Source organism: Aulostomus chinensis, chromosome 17 (genome assembly GCF_037954235.1).
Source record: "Aulostomus chinensis isolate RoL2024-O1b breed Wild chromosome 17, RoL_Achi_v1.0, whole genome shotgun sequence".
Taxonomy (NCBI): domain Eukaryota; kingdom Metazoa; phylum Chordata; class Actinopteri; order Syngnathiformes; family Aulostomidae; genus Aulostomus; species Aulostomus chinensis.
Window position 1 is genome coordinate 16,923,769 of NC_141336.1, and position 26,758 is coordinate 16,950,526.

The following is a 26,758-nucleotide window of genomic DNA, read 5'->3' on the forward strand; positions in this document are numbered from 1 at the left end:
ACTACTCTGTAAGAAGGTAATGAAGGGGAACCAAGTTACTGGGCTAAGGAGTGCAGAGGCTGTGATTTTCACTGTGAAATGTTAAAAAGTTACAGTGCACAGCTGAACTTGTATATTCAAGCGGATTTGGCAGAGTTACAACTCCCCAGCTAAGCCCACATGTTTCAAAGTTTCAAACTTAACAGCAAAAGGAACAGGTGTCTAAGACAAGGCTTCTGCTCTTCTTGGAAATATGTGTTTTGTGCGTTATGCACTGACCTTCTCTTCTTTCGGTCATATTAAAACAGGTCAGCCAGTCTTTGGGCATCTTCCCTTTTTTTATCTCCCTTTTTTTCTCTCCCCTTGCAATGTAATGGACACCTCTATTTTTGTGGGAGGAAACACAGTCCTGTACTTCTCTCTGACAGAAACATCAGTGAATCAACCCAGTGATTTCAGTGGGTCATTCTGGAAGATTCTGTTACCTTTCAACGAGCAGAGCGGGCCCCCAGGCTGAGGCCAGGGAGAGGCCGGGGGAATATGGGGAGACAAAGAGAGAAGAGGGCAAAAAAAACAAAAGACAACAAAACATGGGGACTGAGGTATGAGATGGGCAATTTTTTCTTCGATATGAGTAAAATAGGAAGAAATAAAAGTAGAAACAAAGCAGGAGCGTTAATCAGGGAGGGAGAATGGGAGTGTGTAGCAGGGCAGGAGGAATGATCTTGAGAAAGAGAGACCGTGTGAGAGTACTCAACTCAGTGGAAATCCTCGAGTTCATACCGTGTTCCAATCAAAGTCCATTGACCTGACAGGCCTGTGACAAATTATCCCAGCAGCTCTACATATGACTCAATCAGCATGGCGGATAGCTTTCTGATGAGCAATAGGTCCCCTCGTATATCAGCCAAATCACCCCCTGATGACTGCATCAACACGCAGCCTACACTTCTCTAAGTGGAAGGTGAAGGGGGGGCGGGGGGGGGGGGGGCTTGAAATCAACTCTCACACAGGTACCTGTTGTGTAAAGTGCACCTTTGGACCCGTGATGCGCTACATTTTTTTTCCCCCTGCTTTCTTCACAATGAGTTGAGATTAAAAGTTCAAGTCTTGAACTTGACGTCGAGACATCTTTCAAGTAGAATGTGCGTCTTCAAACTTGTTGCTTGAGAGGCGATTGCCTGCATATCCCATGGATGAAAGAACATGTGTGTACATTCCAGAGGAAAATTCATCCATAGGGAGAGTAATAATAGGCATCAAGTTGAGTGCTGTAGGGATGATGTATTTTCTAGCGGAACCTGAAAATTAGCATCATGGGTTCCCTTGACCAGAAGGGCTTTTTTTTAAACTTTGGATTTGGATTATTACAGAAAATAAACCCTGTCAGCAAAAGTTTATGAGACATGCACCATTTCATGAGTTTTAATTCTTAACTGCAGTCGCGACAAGTACAAAGCTAATGTTAGTCCTTGAGGGAACTTCTATTTGTTTTACCAGGGACAGTGCACATTGATCAACATGTCCACAGTATAAATGTGCCAGAGTAGGTTAAATGGCACATTTTCAATCGCACTCCCTAGCTGTTACCACGACATCCTCCTGCCTCCCCAACGTGTTCAACATGATGACATTTAATGTCCTCAACACCTTGGTATAGCTATTTGTTAGCGACTGCCTTTTTACAGACGTCTAAAAGCTTCAACATGAACGAGTTAAGTATATATTGATATATTTTCTTGTACAGAACATGAAGATATGTTATGCTTCTGTCAAACACTGACCTTATTTCTGACTTTTAAGCAAAAACCCACTGAAAAGACCGATGGAGACTTGCTAACTGTTTGTTAAACAATGCTAATTTACAGGTTTTAGCACTCATTCCTGTGCCATACAGAGAAAATACTGAATGAAAAAAGAAGAAGAAGAAAAAAACAGGGAATTCACTTCATCTTCTCTAAGCACGGCAGCCACACAGTTGCTGGTTAGATGTTGAGGCTGTGAGGTTGAGTTTGAACCTCTGTTAGCTCTCCATTACATAATGTCTAGATTGAATGGATATTGGATGCCACCACATCAAGCAGAGTCCCATCTGTGGCTGCAGGGTAGATACACACCAATCACACATGAGAGACAACCCAGAGGACACCTGATATGCCGGTCGTAGGCAAGTGGATGGATTTACTCCGTAGAAGCCAACAGACCTTGCGGAGCTTTGAGCCCTGAGTAGTGAACATCTGAAGGCCCGCCTCCTCTCTTGTAATTGAAAGTGCACTCACCAGCAGAGCAGCAAGAATGTGTATATATATATATCTTGCTTGAAAGATTCTCCCAGAGGGTGTCTATGGGGTGTTTCATTTTAAGTTGCTATCTGTCACATGAGCAAACTAATCAGAGAGACAGATGAAAGGTGTGGGGCAGAGGAGGGGTCAGCAACTCAGTGATGGCTTCCTCTGATGGCTGGGTGACCCCTCACCTCTGCTAGAGGATCCTGGGTAAGGGATAAGCCATGTGTGATGATGAAACTAGAGTGTTAGCTCCTGAGGCAGTGATGACTTAACCCAACCTCCACATTGAGGCTCCCGCATTTATGCAAATACTGTTTGATTAGGAAATGGTTACGCTACTTGTAGCTTTAGTCCGCTTTTGCCCGTTACGTGTAGACGTAGTCACCCAGTTGGATATTTATAATCTTCCTTGTCATGTCAACATCGCTGCTATTAATCATTTAAGCGCCGTATTATATGAACACAAAAGCGAGCGCGGCCTCCAAACTTGGATCCACACGCACCAAGTGGTCGGAGGTCACCTGCAACGTCTGTGACTTCTTAAAATCCTGGCTACAAATTTAACCTGTCCGTCTTCAAGCAGCGCTGAAAAACATTTCATTTGGCGTTTGATTTGCAAAAAAAAAAAAAAAAAAAAGTTCTAACAAGTCATTGTAGACCAACAGATATGTAAGTTTTATGGTTCATCAACTTCACCTATTACAAAGGTCTCTTTTGCAATTCACATCAGTACCTTCTAAATAACTGCAGGTGGTTTTTCTAAACGTAGCACCTACCTTGATGTTTAATTCTGTTTCATTTATTTTTATGTTCCTAAATAAATTGAACTTTTTCCAATGAATAAACATATTTTGCTCAAGTCAGACAGATTAAACAGTGTTTGTAAAAATCTGAATTTTACCTGTTTGTCTCATTAAGTAAATCACACCAAACTGTTAACTTCTAAACCGAGCCATGCTTTCACTCGGTGTGCATTGTTACACCCCTACTGAGCCAAGCAGGCACCACCAGACGATGGCTATATTTACCTGCATCATGTTAGAACAAGCCTCACTTGAAACAAACAAGCCTTATATTTTGGATGAGCAGTGGGATACACCAACAACAGCCCGGGTCAGGAAGTTCAACACCATGATCAGTTTACTGTCACAGCAGCGTTTTCCACACTGCTAGCCAAATGAAGCGTCCTATTTATCCAAATACACCTCTTGCGGCAGTGGAGCTGTAAAAAGTTAAAAGACGCCTCCCCACTGAACCGAAAGTGGCTTTTCACTGGCTTTCTTCTCAGCGTGGATGCGGTATGAACTTAACGCTCGACTGAGAGAACATCAGACTGTTTATGGTTTATTAATTGTTTCTTAGGGAGTGTCAGTCCAAGCCTGACCTGCTGTTAACCACCATATAAAACATCCATATGTGCACAACATCTGGGGGCTTCTAAGTAAACAATACTATGAAATATACTTTCAACATGTTAAGTTTTTTTGGCTCAAGCAGGAGGCATGTCTGCCTCTGCAGCTGCTTGGCCTTTTTAACTCCCTCCCTCATGTCGGCACATGTCCACTGTCCTGGGGGGGAGCGGTGCCAAAAAACGACCACTGTGTTCAATTATATTTCAGTAATTATGGCTGATACACATTAATCAAATCTAATAATCAATTTTCAACGGCATATGGTCGGCAGGGCTTTGCTGTCAAGAGGAGAATAAATGCAGAATACTTGTGCGTGCTAGAAAGTATGCTGAATTCAAGAATATATCAAGTTAAAATGTTATAATCAAGTTGTAAATTACCATAAATGTAATTTAAATGCCTGTTTGGGTTTACAGATGCAGACCAGTGTGGTAGACAGCTGGATGAGATGTGTCACTGTGTGTGTGTGTGTGTGTGTGTGTGTGTGTGTGTGTGGTATAAAACACAGAGGTTAGAATTAAATTCTGATGTCATTAAAGTCTGGCTGGGTATCACATTATTTACATGATGTAACCTTCCTCTGCCAGGATGTGTCACTCAGGACTCCATCTGCTGTAAGTGCTGCTTGCTTGTGTGTGTGTGTGTGTATGCCAAGATACTGCAGCAGGCCACTAATACGTGACCTAAGTGATGGCCTAAAGCTGTCAGCTGTTACCTTTGGGAAGAAGGGGACAGATAAACTACTGATTATCTGTTGCAGTCACCCACAAATGCTAGTGACAATATGCCAAAAGAGAGTCTTCCGTGTGTGTGTGTGTGTGTGTGTGGGGGGGGGGGGGTGCTGTATATATACTACCTCAGTTTTGAGAGACACTTTTGCTTTCACAACACTTTTTTTCTGTTTCCATGCTACTGTTAAGCCGCGTGGTTCACAGTAGATTTTTAAACTGTTTTTATCAGATACATCATTTCCAAGGATGCTGGTTCATCTCCTGCAACTGGAAACAACTTGTGTCCAGTTATTCTTTTACTTTTATGAATTGTTCTTGAGACTTTTTTCTGTCAGAGCTTTGGTTTTGTTTTATACTATTCTTTCATCTCCATTCTTTTTATATCTTCCATGAATGGGGCTTCGTCCTTGACAACACCTGTGCACCAGGCCTATATCCAATACTTCTACCATCTCATCCACGTCTGTCTTAAAGCTTCTTCCGTTCCAATATAATCAAACAGGAAGGCACACGTTTCCTGTCTTTGCTCCATATGGGATGGAGGGTAGAACGTCAATATAAATACATGTCGCTGGAACCTTCCTTCTGACTGTATTCTGCTCCCACACTCATCTCCCTCTCTAATCCTCTCCATCTTTGTTTTTCTTTTTACCTCTTTGATCACCAGCGTGCGCCAATTTATGAATCACAAAAACTAATTACTTGATTAGAATTAAATTTTGAGTAAAATTAGATATTGTGGGACAAGCGATTGAGTTGTGGAGGTGATCTGGATCCTGACGACTGTTCCAGGCATTAGCAGGATTGATTCATGAGGGTCTCATAGATGCATTTAAATCAAATTTCTTGAGTTTCTATCAAGTGGTTAAGAAGAATATTTTGGCCAACTTGATCTGAGTGTGATATCCCAGAAAAGGTCAAAGGATATTTTGACGAAATTCATTGCGGCCATGAGAGAGATAAGTTTTTGGCTTCTGGAGATGGTATCATTTTCTTGATCTCAGTATTTTTTCTTTTGGATAATGTATCAACAGTTTTTTGCATCTCTGTCGCCTCCTGGCAGAGCGATCGGCTCTCCGAATGTTTTTTAGTTTATGCTTTTACGCTCACTTTCAAGAGAACTTTCCTACATGTGCGTCTCCTTGATCTGAAAGCTCCAAGGTTCTTGTTTTGGTGTCCACCGTTAGCTCAAGGAGCTAATTGCGTTCAAGCAACATCACAGTGTGACATGATGACTGCTAACACCATCATTTGGTAGAACACACAAGCGTGCGCGCGCGCACACACACACACACACACACAGAAAGCCTGCTCATAACACACCTCTCCCTGTGTAATGTAGCAGCCTTGTCATTGCTGGTCACATGTTTTGATGGTGCTCGGTGTCACGGCTGGTTCACATGTTGTTTTGATCCGTGCTGTCGGAGCCCAGTGAGCTCACACAGACACAGCTGGCTTGGGTGGAGCTGCTAGGGGTACACAGGGAGTTGAAGGACATGGATCCTTGCCAACACATTTCATACATAGTGCATATCTTACAAGTGCAGCTGAGAATTAGAGATAGGGGACCCTCACCCCCCCCCCCCCCCCCCCACACACACACACACACACACACACACGCACGCACACATCCATCCAGACACACTGCCCACCCCACCATCTGCCCGCCTGGGGGGCTGAGAGCTCTATGGCTTAGCTTCTATATTAGCCAGCATGACAGCACTGCCCTCAATCAACCCCTCATACACACACACACACACACACACACACACACACACACACACACACCTTCTCGTCCCTTCTCCTCTTATCACCCCCCTACCCAACCCCTCACTATTTTAATGACAGGAGTGTGTAAGTGTGAGTCTTGCTTTTCCTTAATATCAGTGTAAATGAGAGATTACCAGCCTTTAACAGCAGTAAAGAAAGTTAGGACGTTATTTTCCTCTCACTGTCTAATTTGGTTGTTGCTTGGAGGAAACGACGAGGCCAGCAAAGGTTAGGTCGTTGCAGGGGTGCGCGCGCGCGTGTGCGTGTGTGTGTGGTTGTTCTTACTAGTTGTGTGTCTGTGTGAGGGTTACAGGTCTTCAAGTGGATAAAATTAGAAAGTTCCATGTAGCTTTTACAAAAATAGTCAGGTTCTCCTTTCGTTGTTTTCCTTGACGCATTGGTCTCTCCTCCTCTCTGGCGACTAGATGATGTCCATCTTTGTTCAGCCTCCTCGTTGAGAGTGTAAATCTCACATCTTGTTCACTGACAGCCAAGTTAAACACATTTAGGGGAATTTCAAGAATCAGATTCTTCATTGGGCTGTTAAAGGATTGAAACATTTGGATGACAAATAAAAAGACATACGAAAGAGATTAAACAATTGCCTTGCCATAAAAGTTCTTTTATTAATGCATTAAACAGCACAAAAAAAAAGTTTCGGGGCCAAAACTTCTCCTCCAGTTTCCATCCGAAGTTGACAAGTTCTTTTGAAGTTGCATCTCACAATCGCAACCTCTAAGATGTGGAGATGATGGTGCACTTCTATGTGGCTCTCATTGATTTCATCCTCCAGCACCATCTGCTACGCTGTGGTCACTGCCAAGGACAAGGGCAGACTGCGGCGGATCATCTGCTCCACTGAGAAGGTGATTGGCTGCAATCTGCCATCCCTCCAGGACCTGTACAGCTCCTGGACCCTGAGGTGTACAGGTAAAACTGTTAGCTTGACCCACTCCCAGCTTGGAACACAAACTTTTTTTTGAAACATCCATCAAGACTAAAAACTCACACCTCAAGACCAATTTATTCTCATTCGCTGCTGGTCTCATCAATAATCCCCCCCCCCCCCCCCCCCCCACAGATGTTGTTTTGAGCTAATGTGAAGATTTTGACCTTTTGGAAAGCAGTTGGTTGAACTTGACTTTTGCTCTCACCCATCACTAAAGGTTTCTATGCCTAGTCGTCTTTTAATTCACAAAGACATGACTTCATCATCATTCAGAAAGCCTCATGCACGTCTCCGGAAACACAAGAGAGACCCAAGATTAACAACAGCAAGAAAGTATACAAATCATCTGTTTACATACCCTAAGACACATTGTTCAAGACCATGTAAGCCTTCCTCGTCCAGCTGTATACTCAATAATTCAAAAACGCTTTGAGTTGGGTAGTTTTTTTTTTAAATCAAATCAAACACCTCTGGTACTAGACTCTTACGTTACCACGGCCAGGACTCCGTTAAATTGGAAGGTATTGCATGGCACGGCGTCACACGTCGGGCCTTGTAATCTGCAGGCAGCATTTGCACTGAATGTGCCAGCCGGTCGTGCTTGTGGGACAGAGGCATAGAGGCACTGAGAGGTAAACCAGAATTGTTATAGTGGGGTTAAAACACACAGTTTGTGCTTTTTTTTTGCTGTTGTTGACCTTTGGTCTCCATTAGCTTTCAGCGACAAGCATGTGGCTGGTGTTTTAATAATTCTGGATTCAACAAGAAGTCATGCACGTAAGGGAAAGAGATCATCTTATTAAAATCAAGACATGTAAAGACGAGTAATAGCGCTTGATAAATTGTCATTTTCGGCTGAAGTATCGCTTTAAACACAGCAAGTGACACATTATTCTTCAGTAGCAGAGCCGCAATATCTAGAACATCTCCTGCCTTATAGGTGAAGTCAGATGTTTACACACACAGAAGTCAGATGTGTGTTGTTTGGAGTTGGGGACTTGGTTGGTTCTCCTAATGCCAGGGTGGACATTTCAGAACAACAGGCTCTGATGCCTCAAAACTCTCCCACACTCTGCTATAAATAATGGCAGGTTACTAAAGGCTGAGTGACTCACACACTTTCTTCTTGCTGCTACTCTCTCACTTCTCCTCCTGTTGCTGTCATAGGGGGCTTAACACCACCCCCCACCCCACCCATGAAAACGCTTGTACAGTTTATCACAGCCTTGTGTTGCCTAAGCCGCCGCTGACGGCTGCTGAGTTCGCTCATGATAGCAACTCATGTTAAAGATCCGCTCACAGAGAGAAAGGGGATGTTTTCTTGCCTTGCTACGTATTGCGCTTTAATACAGCTAATTACACATTTTAATCAAGGCTAGCACTGTATTGATTTTGATCTGTGCTAAGACGGGGTGGAGGTTGTGTGTGTGTGTGTGGGGGGGGGGGGGGGCAGTGTTAACTATACTGATTATTCCTGCTTCAGTAGAGCTGTCACTCACCCTCCCAATGATCCCATCAACTCTTCCCTCCTGCCCCTGTCGAGAGAGGACTGGTGGAGACAACGAGTTGAAGTCATCCTGGACTTATAATTAATCTCTTGTCGACTTCTATTGACACGTCCACTCTTTGATTAAATAATTACCTAAATGCAATAAGCCTCCGTGATTGAGTCATAATCCTGAATAAGCTGTAACCAACTATGGTCACCTCCTTCACTATGATTAGCTCATCACTTGCTTGGTTGCCAGAGCAGTAGTTACCCCCCAATCTGTTATGGTCTTGGACAACAGTTCGGGGGGGGGGGGGTCCTGACAACAGGTTCTCATTCGGTAGAGTTTAACTCATGGAATGTGTGGAGGTACACACACATATGCCCATGTATGCAAATGCATTCACACGCGTGTCTGCACATTCTGACAAGTGCAGTTTCTCACATTATACTATCTCTCAGCAAAACAAACACACACACACACACACACACACACACACACACACACACACACACACACACACACGCTTCCCTTCATATATGCACTAGCAAACACATGCATGTCTACCCACCTGCCCACCCAGGACTCCCACACATAGACAGCCTGGCATCTGTCATGGGGGGGTGTCGCACACACACACACACACACACACACACACACACACACACACACACACACACACACACACACACACACACAAACAATACATCCCTGCACACAGACATGCAGCCATGTTGTCTGCAGCGAGTGTACCCTTTTGACCCTTTGACAGGTACACGGAGGATCTCAAAGTGAGAGGAGAAGCCTCAGAGCAGGTCTACAAGTCAGAGATGTGCCCTCTCTGTAGGTAGCTGTCCAACTCCTCAGGGCTCAGTGTGTGTGTGTGTGTGTGTGTGTGTGTGTGTGTGTGTGTTGGGGGGGGGGGGGTAGATGGTGATGCCTCTCCCAGGAAGCCATAACTCTCCACTCAGGAAGTGAGGTGTGTCTGGAGCTTTATCTACATCTGTCTGGGAGAAAAGCAGGGGGACAAGAGGTCAGACAAGAACGGGACTACTTTTATCATGTTTTATGTATGATGTTTGGCATGGGTTTGAATAGTAACATGTGTCTGAAGGTGATGCAAATAGAGAGGAGACGAAAAAATAAAAAGAGGGAGGAAGTTACCAGAACTGTGCTTCCTTTGTCAACAAAAGAAAAAAAAGACTGGAAACACTTGAGTGTGATGCCATTCCAGAGTAACAACTTGTATCATGTATCGATCACAGCTGCTGCACATGCATCTGTTGAGGTAGCTTTGGACTCTTCAGTTATTACCTAAACACAGAAAATATTCTTTTATCGTTGCTCCTCATGCTGCTCACAGCCGCCACCTTCAGAAATGAACGTCTTCTCACCCCACGATGGCTTGTCGGAGTCCCTCTGGTCCCGGGGATGTTGAGGGACCTTCTGAAATAACGCATTTGAAGAAGAGAAATGATCAGCTCTCGCTTAAGTCGTGTCAAGAGCTTTCGGGTTGGGGGCGGGGGGGGGGGGGGCAATCCTTGTGAACTCCTCCAACACTCCCAGGCATATAATTAAAAGGTAGTTTCTAATTTCTATGAGAGTAAATTAGCGCCTCGGCTTCATTGTTAAACCCTAGCTGGTGGCGTGTAGCCTGGGGAGATGGATTGAATGGATCAGAGAGCGTTGGACAGTCGCTGGATAATTTTGACAATGGGGGTACGGAGGGGGTATCATCCATCACTCAAGAGCTTACATGAAAGTTTTGACAGGTAGAGGTCAAGACAATGTGGCAGGAGCCAACAGAGATGGATGCCTTTAATTTGGGTAATGAAGAGTTAACCATCTTGGGAGAGCAAGAGGAGCGTTAAATGGGAGAGCCACTCGCCATTAAAAAGAAAAAAAAAAGTCTTATTTAATTCCTCCAACCCCCTAATGAAAGACATCAGAACACAATCCTTGATTGACAACGAGGCCCTGGCTGTAATTCCCTGCAGACAGTTCACTTAACCCCCCCCCCCCCTCCCCTTGTTAATCTCAAATATAATGAATTGCAAAACTAAGGTTAAATGTGGCGACGTGAATTCATTATCACTAATACAGTTAGACCATAAGATGATTTACAGTTCAGTCTCTCTTATTTTCATTAACGGCGAACAGCTTTGATTTAGCCGAGATACTGTTAGCCTCTTCGTCCTTATCATCAATCTCACTGGCTTTAGGTCATTGTCCTCCTTTTTATATGTGACCTCCTCACACTAGAATAGAGCAAAGAATGAAAATATGCAGAAACCTGGTGGACAATTTTTCTTCATTTTTTTTTTTTCCCCGTCTGTGTTAAGTGTGAGACCACTCTTTATCGCTTCCTGTGAAATTATATTCATCCTGAGCTGTCATTCAACTTCATCCTTGACCCCGGTCTTATTGTTGCAGGCTTAATGGTGGTGCTTTGGCTAAGATAATAGTTAATGCTCAATTGTCTACCAGCACAGGTCTGCCAGAGCCTATCTCTCACACACCAAAACACCAGGGGGCCACATCTGCATGTACTGCCCGTACACACTCCGCTTATCAGCCATTAACTAAAAAAGAGAAGGTGTCAGATACGCGTGTTTTCTTTTCAAGATGTGAAATCAAATGGGTCAAATATTGTGGTTGTTCGGTGGCTCGGCCAGGAATGTCATACCGCAACCAGCCTGTTGATTGTCAGGCTTTTCCCATTCAGAATGGATACCTATGACAGGTAATGCACTATAAATGGGTTGTTGTTGAGTTTTTTTTCAAGTGAAACGGGGGGATATGTGCGAATGTTATTCTTAGAGTGGTGAGGGGACATCTGAACCAAACCGGTGGGTTTTTTTTTTTAGTGACGTGTTGGCTTCATTTGCATTCGCTGTTTTGGTGATAAAACATGGAGTTTGGTTAGCCGTACGTGTTAGCAATTGTGACAAAGACTGGGGAGTTTTCAAATCGGGAGGTTAGAAGACTTGCAGTTGCTAATTCTGGTGACAAAACCGAGTACTTTGTTGTTGTTGTTGCTGTTTTAAGGCTGAAAAGGAACGTCCAGCGTTTATGCTTGAGGTTGTCATTGCAGGGATTTGTGCTGCTGCGCTGATCTCTCGCATTTCCGGGCATTTGTAGGCTTAGTCATCAGAATCACAATAAAATTTTTCATAAGAGGAAGAAGGTTTTGTGAGGATAAACCTTCATGCTACATGACGTCTAGCCAATTTACTGAAAATAGGAAGTGATAAACATCCGCCTGCCTCAACATTTTTTATTCCTGAAATGATTATGTGTGTGTGTGTGTGTATCTGAATTGTCTCATATATATTGCATCTGCACATGTGTGTCTGTGTTACAGGTCCACCTACAAACACGCACGCGTACGTGACCGTCGTGCATAAATGTGACAAATTTGTAAGAGTTCACCAACACGCACGCGTACGTGACCGTCGTGCATAAATGTGACAAATTTGTAAGAGTTCACCAAGTAGAGGCTGCAGCAGCAACGATGACTGACAGGAAGGTTATGGGATCCTAATGACGGGGTTTTAAAGCTAACGCGACTGCTAATTGGGGTGATGTGTCTGTCCTGTGTCCCCTCAAGACATGTCTAGCTACCAGGGATTAGCTATGATTAAAGTACTGGTCTTCCTAGTGCTTTAACACCTCTCACAGTACTTATCCACAATGGTCAGATTACTGGAGTGATGGACAGATAGAGATCAGAGGGGCCGCGATATATCTAGACAGTTAGTTTGAAGCCTATTTTAGCCATCGTGGCTGTACGGCCGTGAGTGTTATATCACATATCACCACGTGTGATAAGAGAAAAGAGCAGACGGAGAGCCAATGTAATATTTATGCAATCAGCTTGTTATATAAAAGTAGTTCAAATATAATGCCTGGGGATATTTTTCACGTTATCGTGTTTTAAAAAAGGTCAAAAAGGGGGGGGGGGGGGGGAGGTCTTACACAAAACACAATTACAGAGTGTAAAATCATTATGTTGTGCTGGCAAACAATTTAGTCGAGCATCACATTAAGTACGCTGTAATGGTTCTCCCCAATTAACAAGACACTAATTATGTGTTGTTTCCACCACAGGTTTACGGACCTTTCCTTCGTCTAATACCTTCATGGTAAAACTTTGTGATATTCTTATTAATTTTAAAAGAACACACACACACACACACACACACACACACATATACACCACTAATTCCTAGTAAGGAGAACGTCAGAGAGAGAAAGAGAGCAAACATGGCTATTTTATTGAATATTGATTTCTTATTTTGACTCCAGGCCACCAGCTAAACCTTGCAGTGGTGGCCAAATTTCCAGGGAAACACAGACACACACACAGACACAAAACTCACCTATATTTATTAGTCGGAGGTTTGAAATGAAATGAGGTTTGACTCTTGTTCTTTGTTAGTCCCTGTGTGTGTGTGTGTGTGTTCTTGTACTTGTATTTAACCAACAGAGTGAGGACATTTTTATAAAGTGATGACATTCTCACATCTTCAAAAGGCCGTTTAAAGGTCAAGACTTGGTTTTAGGGTGGAGGTTAGAATCAGGTACCGAAAATTCTCATACCTTGTCTCATACGCTGGACACACACTTCTAATGAGATTTGGGATTAGCGTTGGGATGCATCAAGGAGGAACTGTTTGCAGGAAGAGAAAGAGCTAACCCGTTCATACCTGTATGACTCAATTCTTCTTTTTTTTTGGTTGAAACTTCTCTATTTATTTTCTGAATTATCTCACGGCTCTGATCTGCTCCACTGACAGAAAAACCTCACGAGAATGGAACAGTAAATCTGAGGCAACGGTAATGGAGATACCTGAACGAGAGAGCTTTCCAGACAGCCACATAGTGACATCATCGGTATCTATGCGCCACACTGTAGACAGTTATGTAAGAGTGTACGGTGGCCCTGAGAGCTCAAAACACTGCATTTGAAAAAGAAAAAAAAAAAACAAGACAATAAACACATACAAAAAAAGTGAAAAATCCTAGTCGCTCGCTAGGTTGCAGTGTTACGTGCATTTTCGTGTTACGAGTTTGTAGTGTTTTGGAATGTGTTGTGTTGTGCAAAGTTTTGTGCGTTTGAAGGATTTCTGAAACGCGTTGAGTTTGCTGTGTTTGTGTCATGCGTTGTGAGTTTGCGGTGTTTGTGTCATGCGTTGTGAGTTTGCAGCATTTCTGCAAGGTGTTGCGAGTTTGCATTTTTCTGTGTCTGTTGTGTTGTGACTTTGCTACTCTTGGGCAAAGTGTTGTGTGAGTTATCAGCTCATTTTCTAGCCATCTGTTGTTAAAGTAAGATATTTTTCCTCATTTGCTTGTGTTTTTTTTTTTGTTTTTTAATTTTACCTGAATAAACACTTTTATTCACCACAGCTGAATATATTTCATACCTCCCTTGGATCCAAACCTTTAATGTTTTCACCTCGTGAAAACACTCAAAGCTTTACGATAGCCAAGTTAGCTGCCTAACTGCTAACAGACGCACAACCAAACTTTCTGTTATTGATCTGTGGTTGTTCAACACTTTCTGGTGCCTTCCCTCATATCCCTGAGTCTCCTTCAGTGACCTTTACTGGTAAGATAGAGATAGCTCTTGAAGCATACAGAGGGCTGTGGAGGATTTGCCAAAAGAGGGCATTTATGAAAATCTTTCTTGGAGCCTGTCTAAGAAATCCTTAAGAGACATGAAGGGGAAGAGCAGTGAGTCAGTACGTGGGGGAAACTCTGATACGGACATGATTCAGGAGGGAAATACTAGTCTATATGTGCATACGTAGTACAGTATGTGTAATGAATAAAGTGGGAAGTCACAGGACTCTATTGAAGTTTTCTTCTTTTTTTTCCTGTTGTTCCATTGGTATCTCCAGACACTGGGGGGAAAAAAAAAATGTATGTATATATATATATATATATATATATATTTATTTGAGGGCAGAAGTTGTGATTCCGATGGCGTGCCATGTGTATAGACCAAAGTTTTCAAGGATTCCAAAGCTAACTAGAAGACAATGTGTTCCGTAATACATGTTTATTTCCAAATGAATGAGATTTATGCGTATGGAAAATAGATGAAAGGCTGTTCTATCTTATTTCAGAGTGCTGCGAAACATCAGTTGGCCCCCACGACTGAACCACCACCCCCCCCCCCCAATAAAAATTAAAAAAAGAAAAAAAAACAACCCAGGATGTTTTCCTTCTGGCCCACATGATTATGATTATGTTTACAAAGTTGTTCAGTGTTTACTTTGCTGTGTTTTATCATATCTTTGCATCTTTTTTTCCACATTTTTTTTTTTTGAAGGCATAAAGCAGTTGAACTAATTCCTCCCTAGATTTCAGTGGTTATTTGTCACCATGTGCTTTGAGGAATTGATTTTCTCCCTTCCCCTGCTACATTGATGAAACCCCTCCTGGGGTAAGGTGTGTGTGTGTGTGTGTGTGTGTGTGTGTGTGTGTGTGTGTGTGTGTGTGTGTGTGTGTGTGTGTGTGTGTGTAGGGGGTGGGGGGGTGGTTTCCTCTGGGAATTCATCTTGCACTGATAACTTTGAGCTATCTTATCTGGTCACTGTTCAAACAAGAGTGAATGCTCAGATTTGCTTCAGGTGTTTGTCTCTTCACAGGTCCATTTCATCTTGTTTTAGTTTTTCAAGGTTATAAAACTCTGAATGATCCGGCTGAATCTTTTATCTATATCTATATATATAGATATAGATTTTTATAAAGATATATAGATATAGATATATATAGATATATATAGAGATATAGATATATATAGAGATATATAGATATAGATATATATGTAGATATATAGATATATAGATATGATAACTTAGTGTTAGCTTCTTTGTATTATCGGTGTGTGTGTGGGGGGGGGGTGTAATGAAAGAACATAATTTAATAACAAAACAGTTGTGTGTGTTGTAATTGTTGTAAACCCTTCATAAACCATTAATTAAATGTTGTAAATTACTTGTACCTTAATTTCCCACATATCAATGTCAGGGTCAGTGTTTGGCAAGATGTAGGTATGCTATATGTGCATGTTGTTGTATAGCACACCTTCATCTTACCAAATAGTGACCCCCAATTATATTAATGTATTTCACATGAATATATGTCATTTACAACTGTTAATTAAGGATTTATGAAGGCTTTACAACACAATGACACACTTACAACCGTTTATTATTCTTTATTAGGGGAGACTTATTGTTAAGTGGTACGTAAAAACAATACTTTTTATTTAAAAAAAATATGCTTTATGAAATAAATAAAAATTAAATGTAAAAGTAATCATGAAAACTACGAGTGGAGTGAGCTATGTATGGAACATGGGATCATTAATTTTTATTCAAGCCAAAACAAACAACACCACCCCCCCCCCCCCCCACCCACCCACCCACCACCACCCGGACTTCTGGGTAATCCTACCTACTAATTATAACGAGAGATTTGTCCACGGGGCATGGATTCTCAATTTGTCACGCTGCTTTGAACTGTCACTATTCGACTTGGTGGTGCAAAGATCATAAACCAGTAAAACTTCAGAGCAACAGGATGCGACTGAGGGTGACTAAGCACGGCGGAGGCCTCTCACCATCTCACCAGTCGCTACACAGACTGGCTTGTAGTCAACACTATCTTATCTTATGGGTGGGGGTGGGGGTGGGGAGGGGGGGGTGCAAGTCTGGGCTGGCGGGGGGGGGGGGGAGCAGAGCCACATGGTTTCAACTGGAACAATTTCAGGCTTTTTTTTCCCAAGCGAGTGATAAACAGATCTATTTCCAAGTGACACATGTGACTGCATCAACCTGGATTGTTTTATTTTTTTTTAAGTTTCTGTTGAACAAAAATGTTCATAATAACTTCATGCCAAGCTGGGTTTTTTTTTTCCTTTTTTTTATTATTTTTAAAGAACACACACTCCCTGGACTGTGTCCTCTGATATGTGTGAGTGCAGGGACCTGACCTGCAGCCATACAATCCATCAGCATTAGTCCTACACATTCTCCAGACTAAACACGCTCTCATTACAGTGGCAGCAAATGCTCGGGGGTGTGTGTGTGTGTGTGTGTGTGTGGGGGGGGGGGGGGGCAGCTCTTCCTCCACAAGTTTATTAAAACACAACACAATAGAAGCCGATAGGTGTACCGGACCCCTACCGTCAACAATGTCTCAACGCTGCTGGTATATAATTAAAGGATTTAAATGGTCGGAGCCTATGAGGAATGACATGGCAATATGATTACTGTAGAACATACTGTACTGTGTAAAGCCTGCTGTTGCTCCACGATGATGTCATCTCCTTTGGGCCATTGCGGATTCCAGTTGCTTTGTGGGCCGGTGTCTGTGCTGCAAGAGGAGAGAGAAGAAGGGCAAAAATGCAGGAAATACTTTACCCCCCCCACCCCCACCCCCACCCCCAAGAACAGTTGTCACCTGTAAAGAGGCTGCACGTGAAAAGAAGTGGAAGGTACATATCTCACGTTGCTTAAATGCAGTATTTATACATGTTCCTTCAGGGGTAAGAAGTATATTTAGTTGTATCATCAGCGGTGAGAAAGAAAAGTTTTCAGATACTTCCGAAAGTGTAAGTGCGGCAGTACTGTTGGTGAAGAATACTTCTTCATTTCCATTGTCTTACGTAATTGTAGCAGTAGGTTTGTAACTGACGTGCTAACTTGTGTGACATTCACTTTTTTTGCAGGAGTGTCTCACAAACTTTTGTAAACTACGGTGTTTTACTGGGAAGTGAGGAAAATCTTGGAGGCTCATCCCACCTGAGCCCTCGAATCAGCTGACCTTCTTTCGCCTTCTCCTATAAATCTAGTATATTTAATGGGGTCCTAGCTTCCAGCCAAAATCTTGTTTATTCTCACCTTGTCTTAAAAAAAAAGAACAAAAATGACCTTATGCAACAATATCATAGGAATTAGGATCGTTTCAAAAGCAAACCTGCCCTTATATGGAGTTGTAGAAACAAGCGTGTTTACTGTTTTTCTGATAATGTGGAAAAAATCTTCAAAAAGTGGAAGTTTTCATGTAACGATCCTCAAGTAAAGTGACTGACCAGAGAAAAGTTACTTGTCGAGTAATTTCCCACAACTGGTTTTGTTTTCCCCTCTTTCTTTAAACCAGCCGAGAACACAAAACTTGGTCGTATACTGCAGTAACTGCACACAAACGTGCCTAACAAGTACGAGTGTGTTCGTGTAGGGCCCCGGCAGCTTCACCCTGATTGTGTTTGTGTGTCCTTGCAACAAACATTCCAGCACAGTGCTCAAGCATCAGCTGTTTGCATTCACGACAAGATACTCCAGTCTCAAGTATCCGCTAAAGCATCAGACCTTGAGAGACAGAGGCCACATCAAGGAGGTCAACAAAGAACCTGACACCCGGGAGATACATTTGCATTGAGTCGAGAATGTAAAGCAACAACAGGACGTATAAAATGGCCTCCGAGGCACAAAACACTTAAGTGGCGAAACAACAACCTCCAAACTGCTGCCAGTTCCTCCTTATTGTCTTCTCTCAAGAGAAAGGACGATCTTTGAGGGACGCAGCGGACGGACGGTGAAAACTGATTCCAGGCCAGCTGAAAGTACTCGGTTTAGCATCATATCGCGAGTCTAAACAACGATAAAAAACAAACGTGCAAACTATTAATCATCAGATTCAGAAGCCGATGCTCGCCACACCGCGGGAATAGATCGCTTTAATTGGAAAGAGACGAGAGTGACTTACTTTTTCAAAACTTGTGGAACTTGTTACATAAACTCTAAACATGACACCGGGTTACCATAAAGTCACTCCACGACTGTACGAGCTACAACAACACCGATTCACTTGCCTGCCAATAAACACTGTAACCTGAGGATACTGGAGACTGCGTCTGTCAACTGCAAAAGTTAATTTGCGTTTTTATACCGATACACCCCCCCCCTTCCTCCTTTCCTTTTTCCTCATCACCCACTTTCCAAATTCCCCACCCACCCATACACACATAACCCCCTCCCACACTCCTTTACCCATTGTGAAGCCATCAGATAGTGGCTTCCAGAAGTCCACACCTGTCTCAGGGCTATGCAGAGGAGATGGATCCATGCATTTTGAGCATCAGATAGCCTCTAGCCAGGGTTAGTATTGATCTAACGCTTCACTGGCCCTTTGTGAGAGCAGCAGCTGCTTTCGGGGGCTTTTAGATAAGCAATGCAAAGGGAATTGTTTTTTTTTTTTTTTTTTTTTTTTTTTTTTCAATGTTCCTACATGAAAACCATCACTTAATTCAACACTCCATCGCTCTCTGGAATAAAATGTCCTCTCCCTTGACACGGAGCAGTAAATAAGCATTAAAACATCTGCCTTCGGGGGTAAAAAAAGCTGCTGGTATTAGAAATCACACAGTGATAATACAGCTCTCTGAATCCTTTTTTTTTTTTTTTTGCACTGTTTAATCGTGTGTAATCTCTAGAGTGAAAATGAAATGAAAACACAACATGGATCCAGTAACTCTCTGTCTCTCTCTCTCTCTCTTCACGCCGATCACCAGTCACTGAATGAGTTGGTTGGTGTGGAGGGGAGGGAGGGAGAGAGTGGGTGGTTCATGGGGGGGGGGGGGGGGTGTATTGCTGGTGCATCTGTGCGAGGCAGACATGGCGATGAGACCCTCCCTAAAATGACTCATAGGCTGTATGTGCGTCTGACACCAGCACCTCATTCACAGCCAATAATGAGCCATGCTAATGAGCAGGACAGCCACCCTGCATGCTCATCATTAGGTCGTACTGTGATTCATGTCCAGCAGGAAACCATCAGAGATAGAGAGAGAGAGGGAGAGAGATAAGCAGAGGGAGCAGGAGAGACCCCAAGCACTGAAGGTGACATTTAAAATGATATGGATGATGAAAATGATTACTTAGAAGTCATCAGCCCACCCCCCAAAAAAATCTGCAGACCTCATTTCTAGGTGCAATGACATGTTATAATCCGCTGCTTGCGCACTATGCGTTCCATACCGTATCCTATCGTTATATCAGTTCATTTGAAATAATCTGCTTGCATCCACGTCAGCACTGATCCAAAGAAAGATCCACTCCAATGAACCCATCTTGAGGGAAAAGAAAGGGAAAAAAAACAAAACAAAAACAAAAACGTGCTGACAGTAAAACATGCACATGAACATGCGCCAACCTCCTGAGACCCTCTCTGCTCCGGCACATATATCTGATAAAGCTTAATCAGCACACGGGTGGTCATGATGAAGCATTTCAGCCCCCGATCTGCATCTGAGAGCCAGACAGGCAAGGAGGTTGTCTCCCTGCTAAAAAGGCATGCATATATATATATATATATATATATATATATATATATATATATATATATATATATATAATATGCAATCCCTTTCTCTTTTCCTTCTTTTTTTTTCCCTGGCTGCCCCAGTAGAGACACTTCTTAAACCCCAGCTGGGGAAAATAAGGTGGCTGTGTGGGGGGAGGGTTTCAAAAGGGTAAGTGATTGCCCTCTAGGGGACGAAGCAGAGAGAAAAAAGAAGGACGTCTTATCGCCCCAGCCTCCAATAGCACTGCTGGCTGCCACCCAGAGCCAAGCCAAGCCAGGGCTGGGGTTGGGGTTGGGGTGGGGGAGTGAGGGGGGTGGGGGGTGGTGCAGGAGGTAGATGCTACACTGCCTCTTGACACAGCAAACTCAGCAGGGAGCTTCCCATGGCTGACTGGCTAGGCAGCACAACCCAAATCCTACCATGTTATACTTCTTTCTAATTCTGGATTTTTAACTCATAAAATATTAGTGTTATCAGATGAGTGATTAGTGTGTGTGTGTGTGTGTGTGTGTGTGTGAGTGAGGAATATCATCTGATTCTAAACGATGATCCACATGTGCTTGTGATGCCCAGACATGTTAACCAAGATCCATAAAACCAGAATGTACTACTGACCTACTTCCTTCACTCACACAAACGCAGACGCGGAAACAAACAGGAGAGAGAGAGAGAGACAGAGAGAGAGAGAAAAGGAGGCGAAGCGAAATTGACTAGATGTGACAACACTTGTCCACTCGGAGAGAAAACTGTGAAATTTAAGATGATATTATTGCATCGAGTCTCCACTAAAAGCCATTACCGGTTCCTAAAAATATATCCTTCAACAGCAGTCGAGGCAGGCTGGCGGGCGGGGAGGCGCGCTAACGCATCCAGCCGCCTGCAACAGTGTCCAAGCGCCACCTTCAGTATCCAACCTAAGGGAGGAAATAATCACATCTTTTTCCTCCAGAAACATCTGTAAAGACTATCAGTCTATTAGCGGAATACACTCGTTTTTTTAAATTATCTATAAACTCTAAAAATCGGGAGAACGCTCCTATTTCGTTATGCGCACTTTATTTTGGCGCATGATGTTCATCTCATGAGCGCGTATAGCGGCTAAGTGTGTGTTTAATATGCTTGTCTCGCCCGACGTGTTGCCCCAGACGCTGTGTGCCACAAATCCCCACCTCCTCCACTCCAATGGGAGCTCGGGGAGAGAGGAATAAAAGGGTTAAGAGGAGTCTCGGATGAAGTCTGCTGGGCGGAGTGGAAGGGACGTGATTGGATGGCTGGGTGTGACGCAGGGGACATGAAAAACCTGATAACTAGTTAAGAAGGCAGTTTGTAACTCTGGAAAAAGAGTGCAGAGCTTGAGACACGCATTACGCAGGACACGGACGAACCGGGCGCAAACAGCCAGAGTACAGCCGTCAGTGTGGGGCTGTTCGACACTGCGGCGTCCGGAAACAAAGTGAGAGGGAAGAAAGGACAATGGTGCAGCACACAGACAACAGCGAGACGGACGGGAGCATGTCGCGGGAGGCTACGGACTCGGAGGAGAGTGAATTTATGGCATGCAGCCCCGTTGCGATAAACCCGGACTGGTGCAAGACAGCGACCGGTCACATCAAGAGACCCATGAATGCATTTATGGTCTGGTCCAAAATCGAGAGGAGAAAGATCATGGAGCAGTCGCCGGACATGCACAACGCCGAGATTTCCAAGCGGCTGGGGAAGAGGTGGAAGATGCTGAAGGACAGTGAAAAGATCCCGTTTATCAGAGAAGCCGAGAGGCTGCGGCTAAAACACATGGCCGACTATCCCGATTACAAGTACAGACCCAAGAAAAAACCAAAGCTCGACAGTTCGAAATCATCAGCACCGTCTCCGGAGAAGTGCGGTAAAATGTCAAAGACTCCCAGTAAGAAGTGTTCCAAGATAAAGACTAAGAGCGGCTCCAAGTCCTCTCACGGCTACGCGGAGGACTGCGTGTTTCCCACTTTTAAAGTTACAAAGACTGTCAAAAGTGAGCTCACCGACGAGGACGACGACGACGAGTACGAGGAGGACTACCGGATGGGGATTAAGCCGCGGGATGAGGAGCGCCTGAGGCCGTATAACGTCGCCAAAGTTCCCGCGAGCCCAACTTTGAGCTCCTCGGCTGAATCCGAGGGGACGAGCATGTACGAAGAAGTACGGAACAACAACAACAGACTTTATTACAATATCAAAAACATTTCCAAGCAGAGCGCATTGCACGCCGCTTCTGTCTCACCAGCATCCTCCAGGTCGGTCTCTACATCCTCCTCCTCCTCCTCTTCCTCCTCCTCCTCTAGCAGCAGCTCCTCTTCCGGCGAGGACGCGGACGATTTGCTGTTTGACTTTAGTTTGAATTTCGCCCCCAGCGCCCCAGGCTCGGAGCTGGGTAACCCCAATTCAGGAAACCTCTCGCTGTCTCTTGTGGATAAGGACTTGGACTCCTTCAGCGAGGGCAGCCTGGGCTCTCACTTTGAATTCCCAGACTATTGCACGCCAGAACTCAGTGAGATGATTGCCGGGGACTGGCTGGAGGCGAACTTTTCCGACCTGGTCTTTACATACTGATTTAAAAGAAAGAGAGAAAAGAAAAGAAAGAAAAAAACCCGTTCTCTAGTAATAACAGAGAAGGGAGAAGTCAAATTATACGTGTGTCCTGGTCGAGTTGTCCCCTATAGCCCTGCCTCCCTCCTTCCTCTTGGGAGGGAGGGGGTGGGATTTTTTTTTCTTGAAGGGGGGGGGGGGGGGTCCTGCATGAGGTGGAGGACCAAAGGAGGCAAGGTGAGGTTTTGAGGAGGAATGAGATGCTTATGAAGCTGGTAGCAAAAAAAAAAAGAAAAAAGAAAGAGAAAAAAAAAAGAAAAAAGGAAGCAAAAGTCTGCAGACGTTTTTTTTCTGGCAGCATGACAGGGTTTTATGGATTTTTTCCCCCCTACAGTAGGTCTACGTTTACTCTTCAGCTTAAACGGGCCACACACACAACAACAACAACAACAACAACAAAAAAGAGAAAAAAAAGGGAAAAAAACGTGAACTTCTATGCATCCTATCCTCTTAAGACAAAAAATAAAAATCAAACTGCAGGGAGATGAAAAAAACGACTGTGGACTGACTCAAAGCAAATCTGTGAACTGACAATTGTTCAGGATGTTACTTTACAAACGGTTTATGTAATTTCTAAATGCCGCAAATGTTTGTTTTTGTCGTTTTTTTTTAATTTTTATTTTGTTTTCGTTTTTGTATCTGATTCCGTTTTACCTCCTCGTTTTGGATGAAAAAAAAAAAAAACAATTTTAAGCAGCCTAAACCTCAGCAGAACACACGTGTGGAGGAAACATTTTGATACATAACAGACCTCATCTTTTTAAAAGAAAAGTAAGATATTTTCAGGCATATTTTTGTACAGTTTAAAAAAAAAAAGGGAATGTTCTTACTGTGCTTTCAGTGAGTTTCAGGCACTTCTTCCCTTTATCATTTGTTTTTAGCATGCAAGGGAGTCCTGGTTTTAAGGATTAAGTTAAATTAAAACTTGCATCAAAAATGCCTTGTGATTTTAAACTAGGTTTTGTACAGTTGTAGAACAGATTTGTTGAGTATTTGTAGACAATACAATGGCATCATGGGGAACACATACCTCAGAGCTGGAACTAGTTTCAAGATTGTATATGTACTGTAATATAGTAAAGTTAGGAGTTTATGTATATCATACTCGTGATATGTGGATGGGTCCCAATCGCAGGTGTGAAACTGGATTTTGGTATTTTTATGGCACATACTGTTTTTTTGCCCCTCTTCATTTTTTTGTGCAATATATACTCCTAAGATACAGACCATCAACAATTGTAGCAAGTGATGGAAAAACAGACGTGTGCACTGTCAACATCATTTCATGTTATGATGCTGAAAGCCTGTCCGGGCAGAAATAAAGAGAAGAATAAAGCAAAATCAGCTGGAACTGATACAAAACAAGATAATGTGGCCTGTGTGGTGTGATGCATACAATAGAAAACATTTTTGGGGGGAAAAAGGAAAGAAAAAAAAAATCACACATTTGAATGTTATTTGACACAAGATTGGGAAGGTTTTGTTTTTGTTTTTTGACTCTGCAAATCTGATAGAAAATTAGGGGTAAAAAAAAAAAAAAAAAAAAAGTTCTGCAAAAACAAACCAACAAACCGATAACAAGGGCATAGTCTGATACCGTGGTGGTCTGGCATTACAAGTAAGCAAAAAAGAACATTCCATAGTCCTGTTTCATAAAATGAAACTTTATTTTCAAACTGAAGACTGCCTTCTTTTTTTAAAAAACATTAACCATAAACCTGTATTTTTTAATTTCTTGCACTTAAAAAAACAAACAAAAAAAAAAAAGCAGATATTGTTTATTTTTATGTGGGTCTCACATATGAAGTCAGTTTGATAAAAAGGTTTTGGAATATGACTTAATTATATGCCAAGACATATTGTTTTTTTGGTTTTGTTGTTGTTGTTGGAAGTTCTGGGCAGTAGTTATTTCACATTCCAAGTGTGAATCTGTCTTTGACTCATCTTTTAATAAATAAGTACCTACCACCATCGACTGTCCTTTCAGTTTGTGAATATATGTACACAAATGTGTTATTTGTTGCGTTTGAAAAGGATGTGATGACAGAATGATGCCTATTTTGTACATAGGCGGATGCTCTGATTATGGATGGGCTCAAACTAACATGTGAATTCACATTTAATAAAAAGAAAGAAAAAAAAGGAAAAGATGTAAACTGCAGTGTTGAGATGCTTTACTGTATCTGCTTTTTTTTTTTCTCCTTGCACTTAAGCTGTATTTCACCCACCCCCCCCCTCTTCCTCCTCTCAGAAGAAATCCGTTTAAAGTGGACGCTGCGGCTTTAAGAAATTGAATTGCCCGCTCGCTTTGCGTTACGCGATGTGATTGGTGAGCTAGGCGGTCCCCATGGAGACAGAGCTGGAAACAGGAGCCGCTTGCTGCTCTCAGTGTGTGGGAGCAGTCAGTCTGTCTGGCCTCCATTCAGAAAAGTAGCAGCAGCAGCAGCACTGAACGGCTTGAGAGCTGCGAGGAGTGAAAAAAAAAAATTGACATATGCTCACTTAGAGATAAACAGTCGCACGAGTTCCAGGCAAATGATGTTTAATCTATGAAGGAAGGAGAGGGGGGGAAAAAATCGTGAAAATGTGGAAATGTTTCTATTCTAGATTGTTAATCCTGCAAAAATGTCAGTGGAGTGAGGTAGTAGAGGGTCAGTGTGAGCTGGGAAGCTGCTTGTTGATCCACAGTCCACAAATATGCAGCTTACCTGATTTCCTCTTGGTGTATAAATTATATATTTTGTGTGAAACTAAATAAATGGTGAGGAAACAGCAAGACAAATGTCAAGAGCATCATACGCGTGTGCTGTTAGAGCATGAAATGAATCAAGAGCAAATAGGGAACTGTGTCTGATAAAGACATGTAAAGTAGCAGAGCAGGATTTAAAGGATGTTATCATTGTAAATGTCGCTCTGGTCCCTCTTAGACAGGCAACGCCATGTCTCCTCGTGTGTGACGTCATATAAAATGCAATTAGGGTGTCAAAGAATGATTAATCTGTGAAAATATTAACTTTAAGTGATTACATCTTTTGTTGAGTGCACCCCCCCAATCCCCAAACCCCCCTTCTGTATCTCAAGAGGACCACCGGTGCGTCCTTTTGTCTCCTGCGAGGCGTGGCTGTACCACAGGTCCACCTTTTTAACTGATCCTAAACCAACCAGAAGCCACCCAGAGATTTGTGTTCATTACAGCAATAGAATCTAATGATGAATATTCTCCATGCATGGCTGCGCAGGTACACGCCCACCCCCCTCCACCACCCCACCCCCCTACACACCCTCCTTCACCTCCCCTCCCTCTCTTTTCCTCTCCTTTGCAAATCTGTAATAAAACATTTATCTAGCTATTACTTTACCTGACCTATTGGTCAAAGTTGCTAATGGGTTCCACGGTTATTCCCAGTAGAATCTCAACATTGATTTTTGTGTTCCTCTGAAATATCTGCTCAGGGCTAATGCCACTGGTACATGGTGAAATGAAATTAGTGACCCGTTGAAATTTCCTTCTATTTCCTCCTTAAATAAATAAAGGGAAATGTAGAATGCTCAGGAGATGCTGAGAGAGAAAGAGAGAAACATCCCAGGAATCTAGAGAGAGAGAGAGAGAGGGAGGGAGAGGGAGGGAGAGGAGGGGATATATTGTGACAACAAAAGAAAGTAATTTCCAATCCCTTGAGCTTTTAAATCATTCATACACCTCTGGATGTCACAGTCAAATGCTGTACGTGACACCTATACAAAGACCCAAATACCCCCCTCCCTCCCTCCCTCCTCCTCCCCCTCTCTCTGCCACACAACTGCTTGAAGAGGACCTCTAAAATGTGTCGTCTATAGCGCTCAAATACAAAATTCCTCTGTGACTGGTGTCTGTCTCAGCCTCCTGACATTAAATCCACTCATAATAAAGCCCGTTTTGCTCCCCTCGCATCTTTCCCCTCCTTCCGTCTCACCCAGCGAGCTCAGTTGCATTACATCATTGCTTTAGCTTATGCCACTGCGCAGTAAGATTCCATGTTGTGTCATCGCTGATCCACATGTGCTCCTCTTCTTCTCCTCCTCCCTCCTGCCTCGTCCTCCCGTGGGAGGTTGTCTAATATTGCTATGGGGATACTGATACATGCTCTCCACGCTGTGAGC

The 26,758-nt window shown here is 43.1% G+C and overlaps 1 protein-coding gene and 2 long non-coding RNA genes across 8 annotated transcripts in view; 2 read left to right on the forward strand and 1 right to left on the reverse strand.

The window, feature by feature from the left end:
* Window positions 1-26,758, forward strand: part of LOC147246527 (uncharacterized) — a 326,594-nt gene that overhangs the window by 163,190 nt on the left and 136,646 nt on the right. The window lies entirely within an intron of this gene.
* On the reverse strand, window positions 6,795-21,002 carry LOC147246528 (uncharacterized). Of its 2 annotated transcripts, XR_015109781.1 has the most exons (4): window positions 20,796-21,002; window positions 16,917-17,007; window positions 9,934-10,065; window positions 6,795-7,097 (listed from the first exon to the last, which is right to left on the reverse strand). It is a non-coding gene; the product is annotated as an uncharacterized LOC147246528 (long non-coding RNA). The 2 variants fall into 2 exon arrangements; XR_015109780.1 differs by lacking the exon at window positions 6,795-7,097 and having other exon boundaries at window positions 9,527-10,065.
* sox11a (SRY-box transcription factor 11a) lies at window positions 21,311-22,745 on the forward strand. The gene has a single exon (XM_086182655.1). It carries the CDS (start codon window positions 21,470-21,472, stop codon window positions 22,580-22,582), a length of 1,113 nt encoding a protein of 370 aa, XP_086038781.1. The 5' UTR covers window positions 21,311-21,469; the 3' UTR covers window positions 22,583-22,745.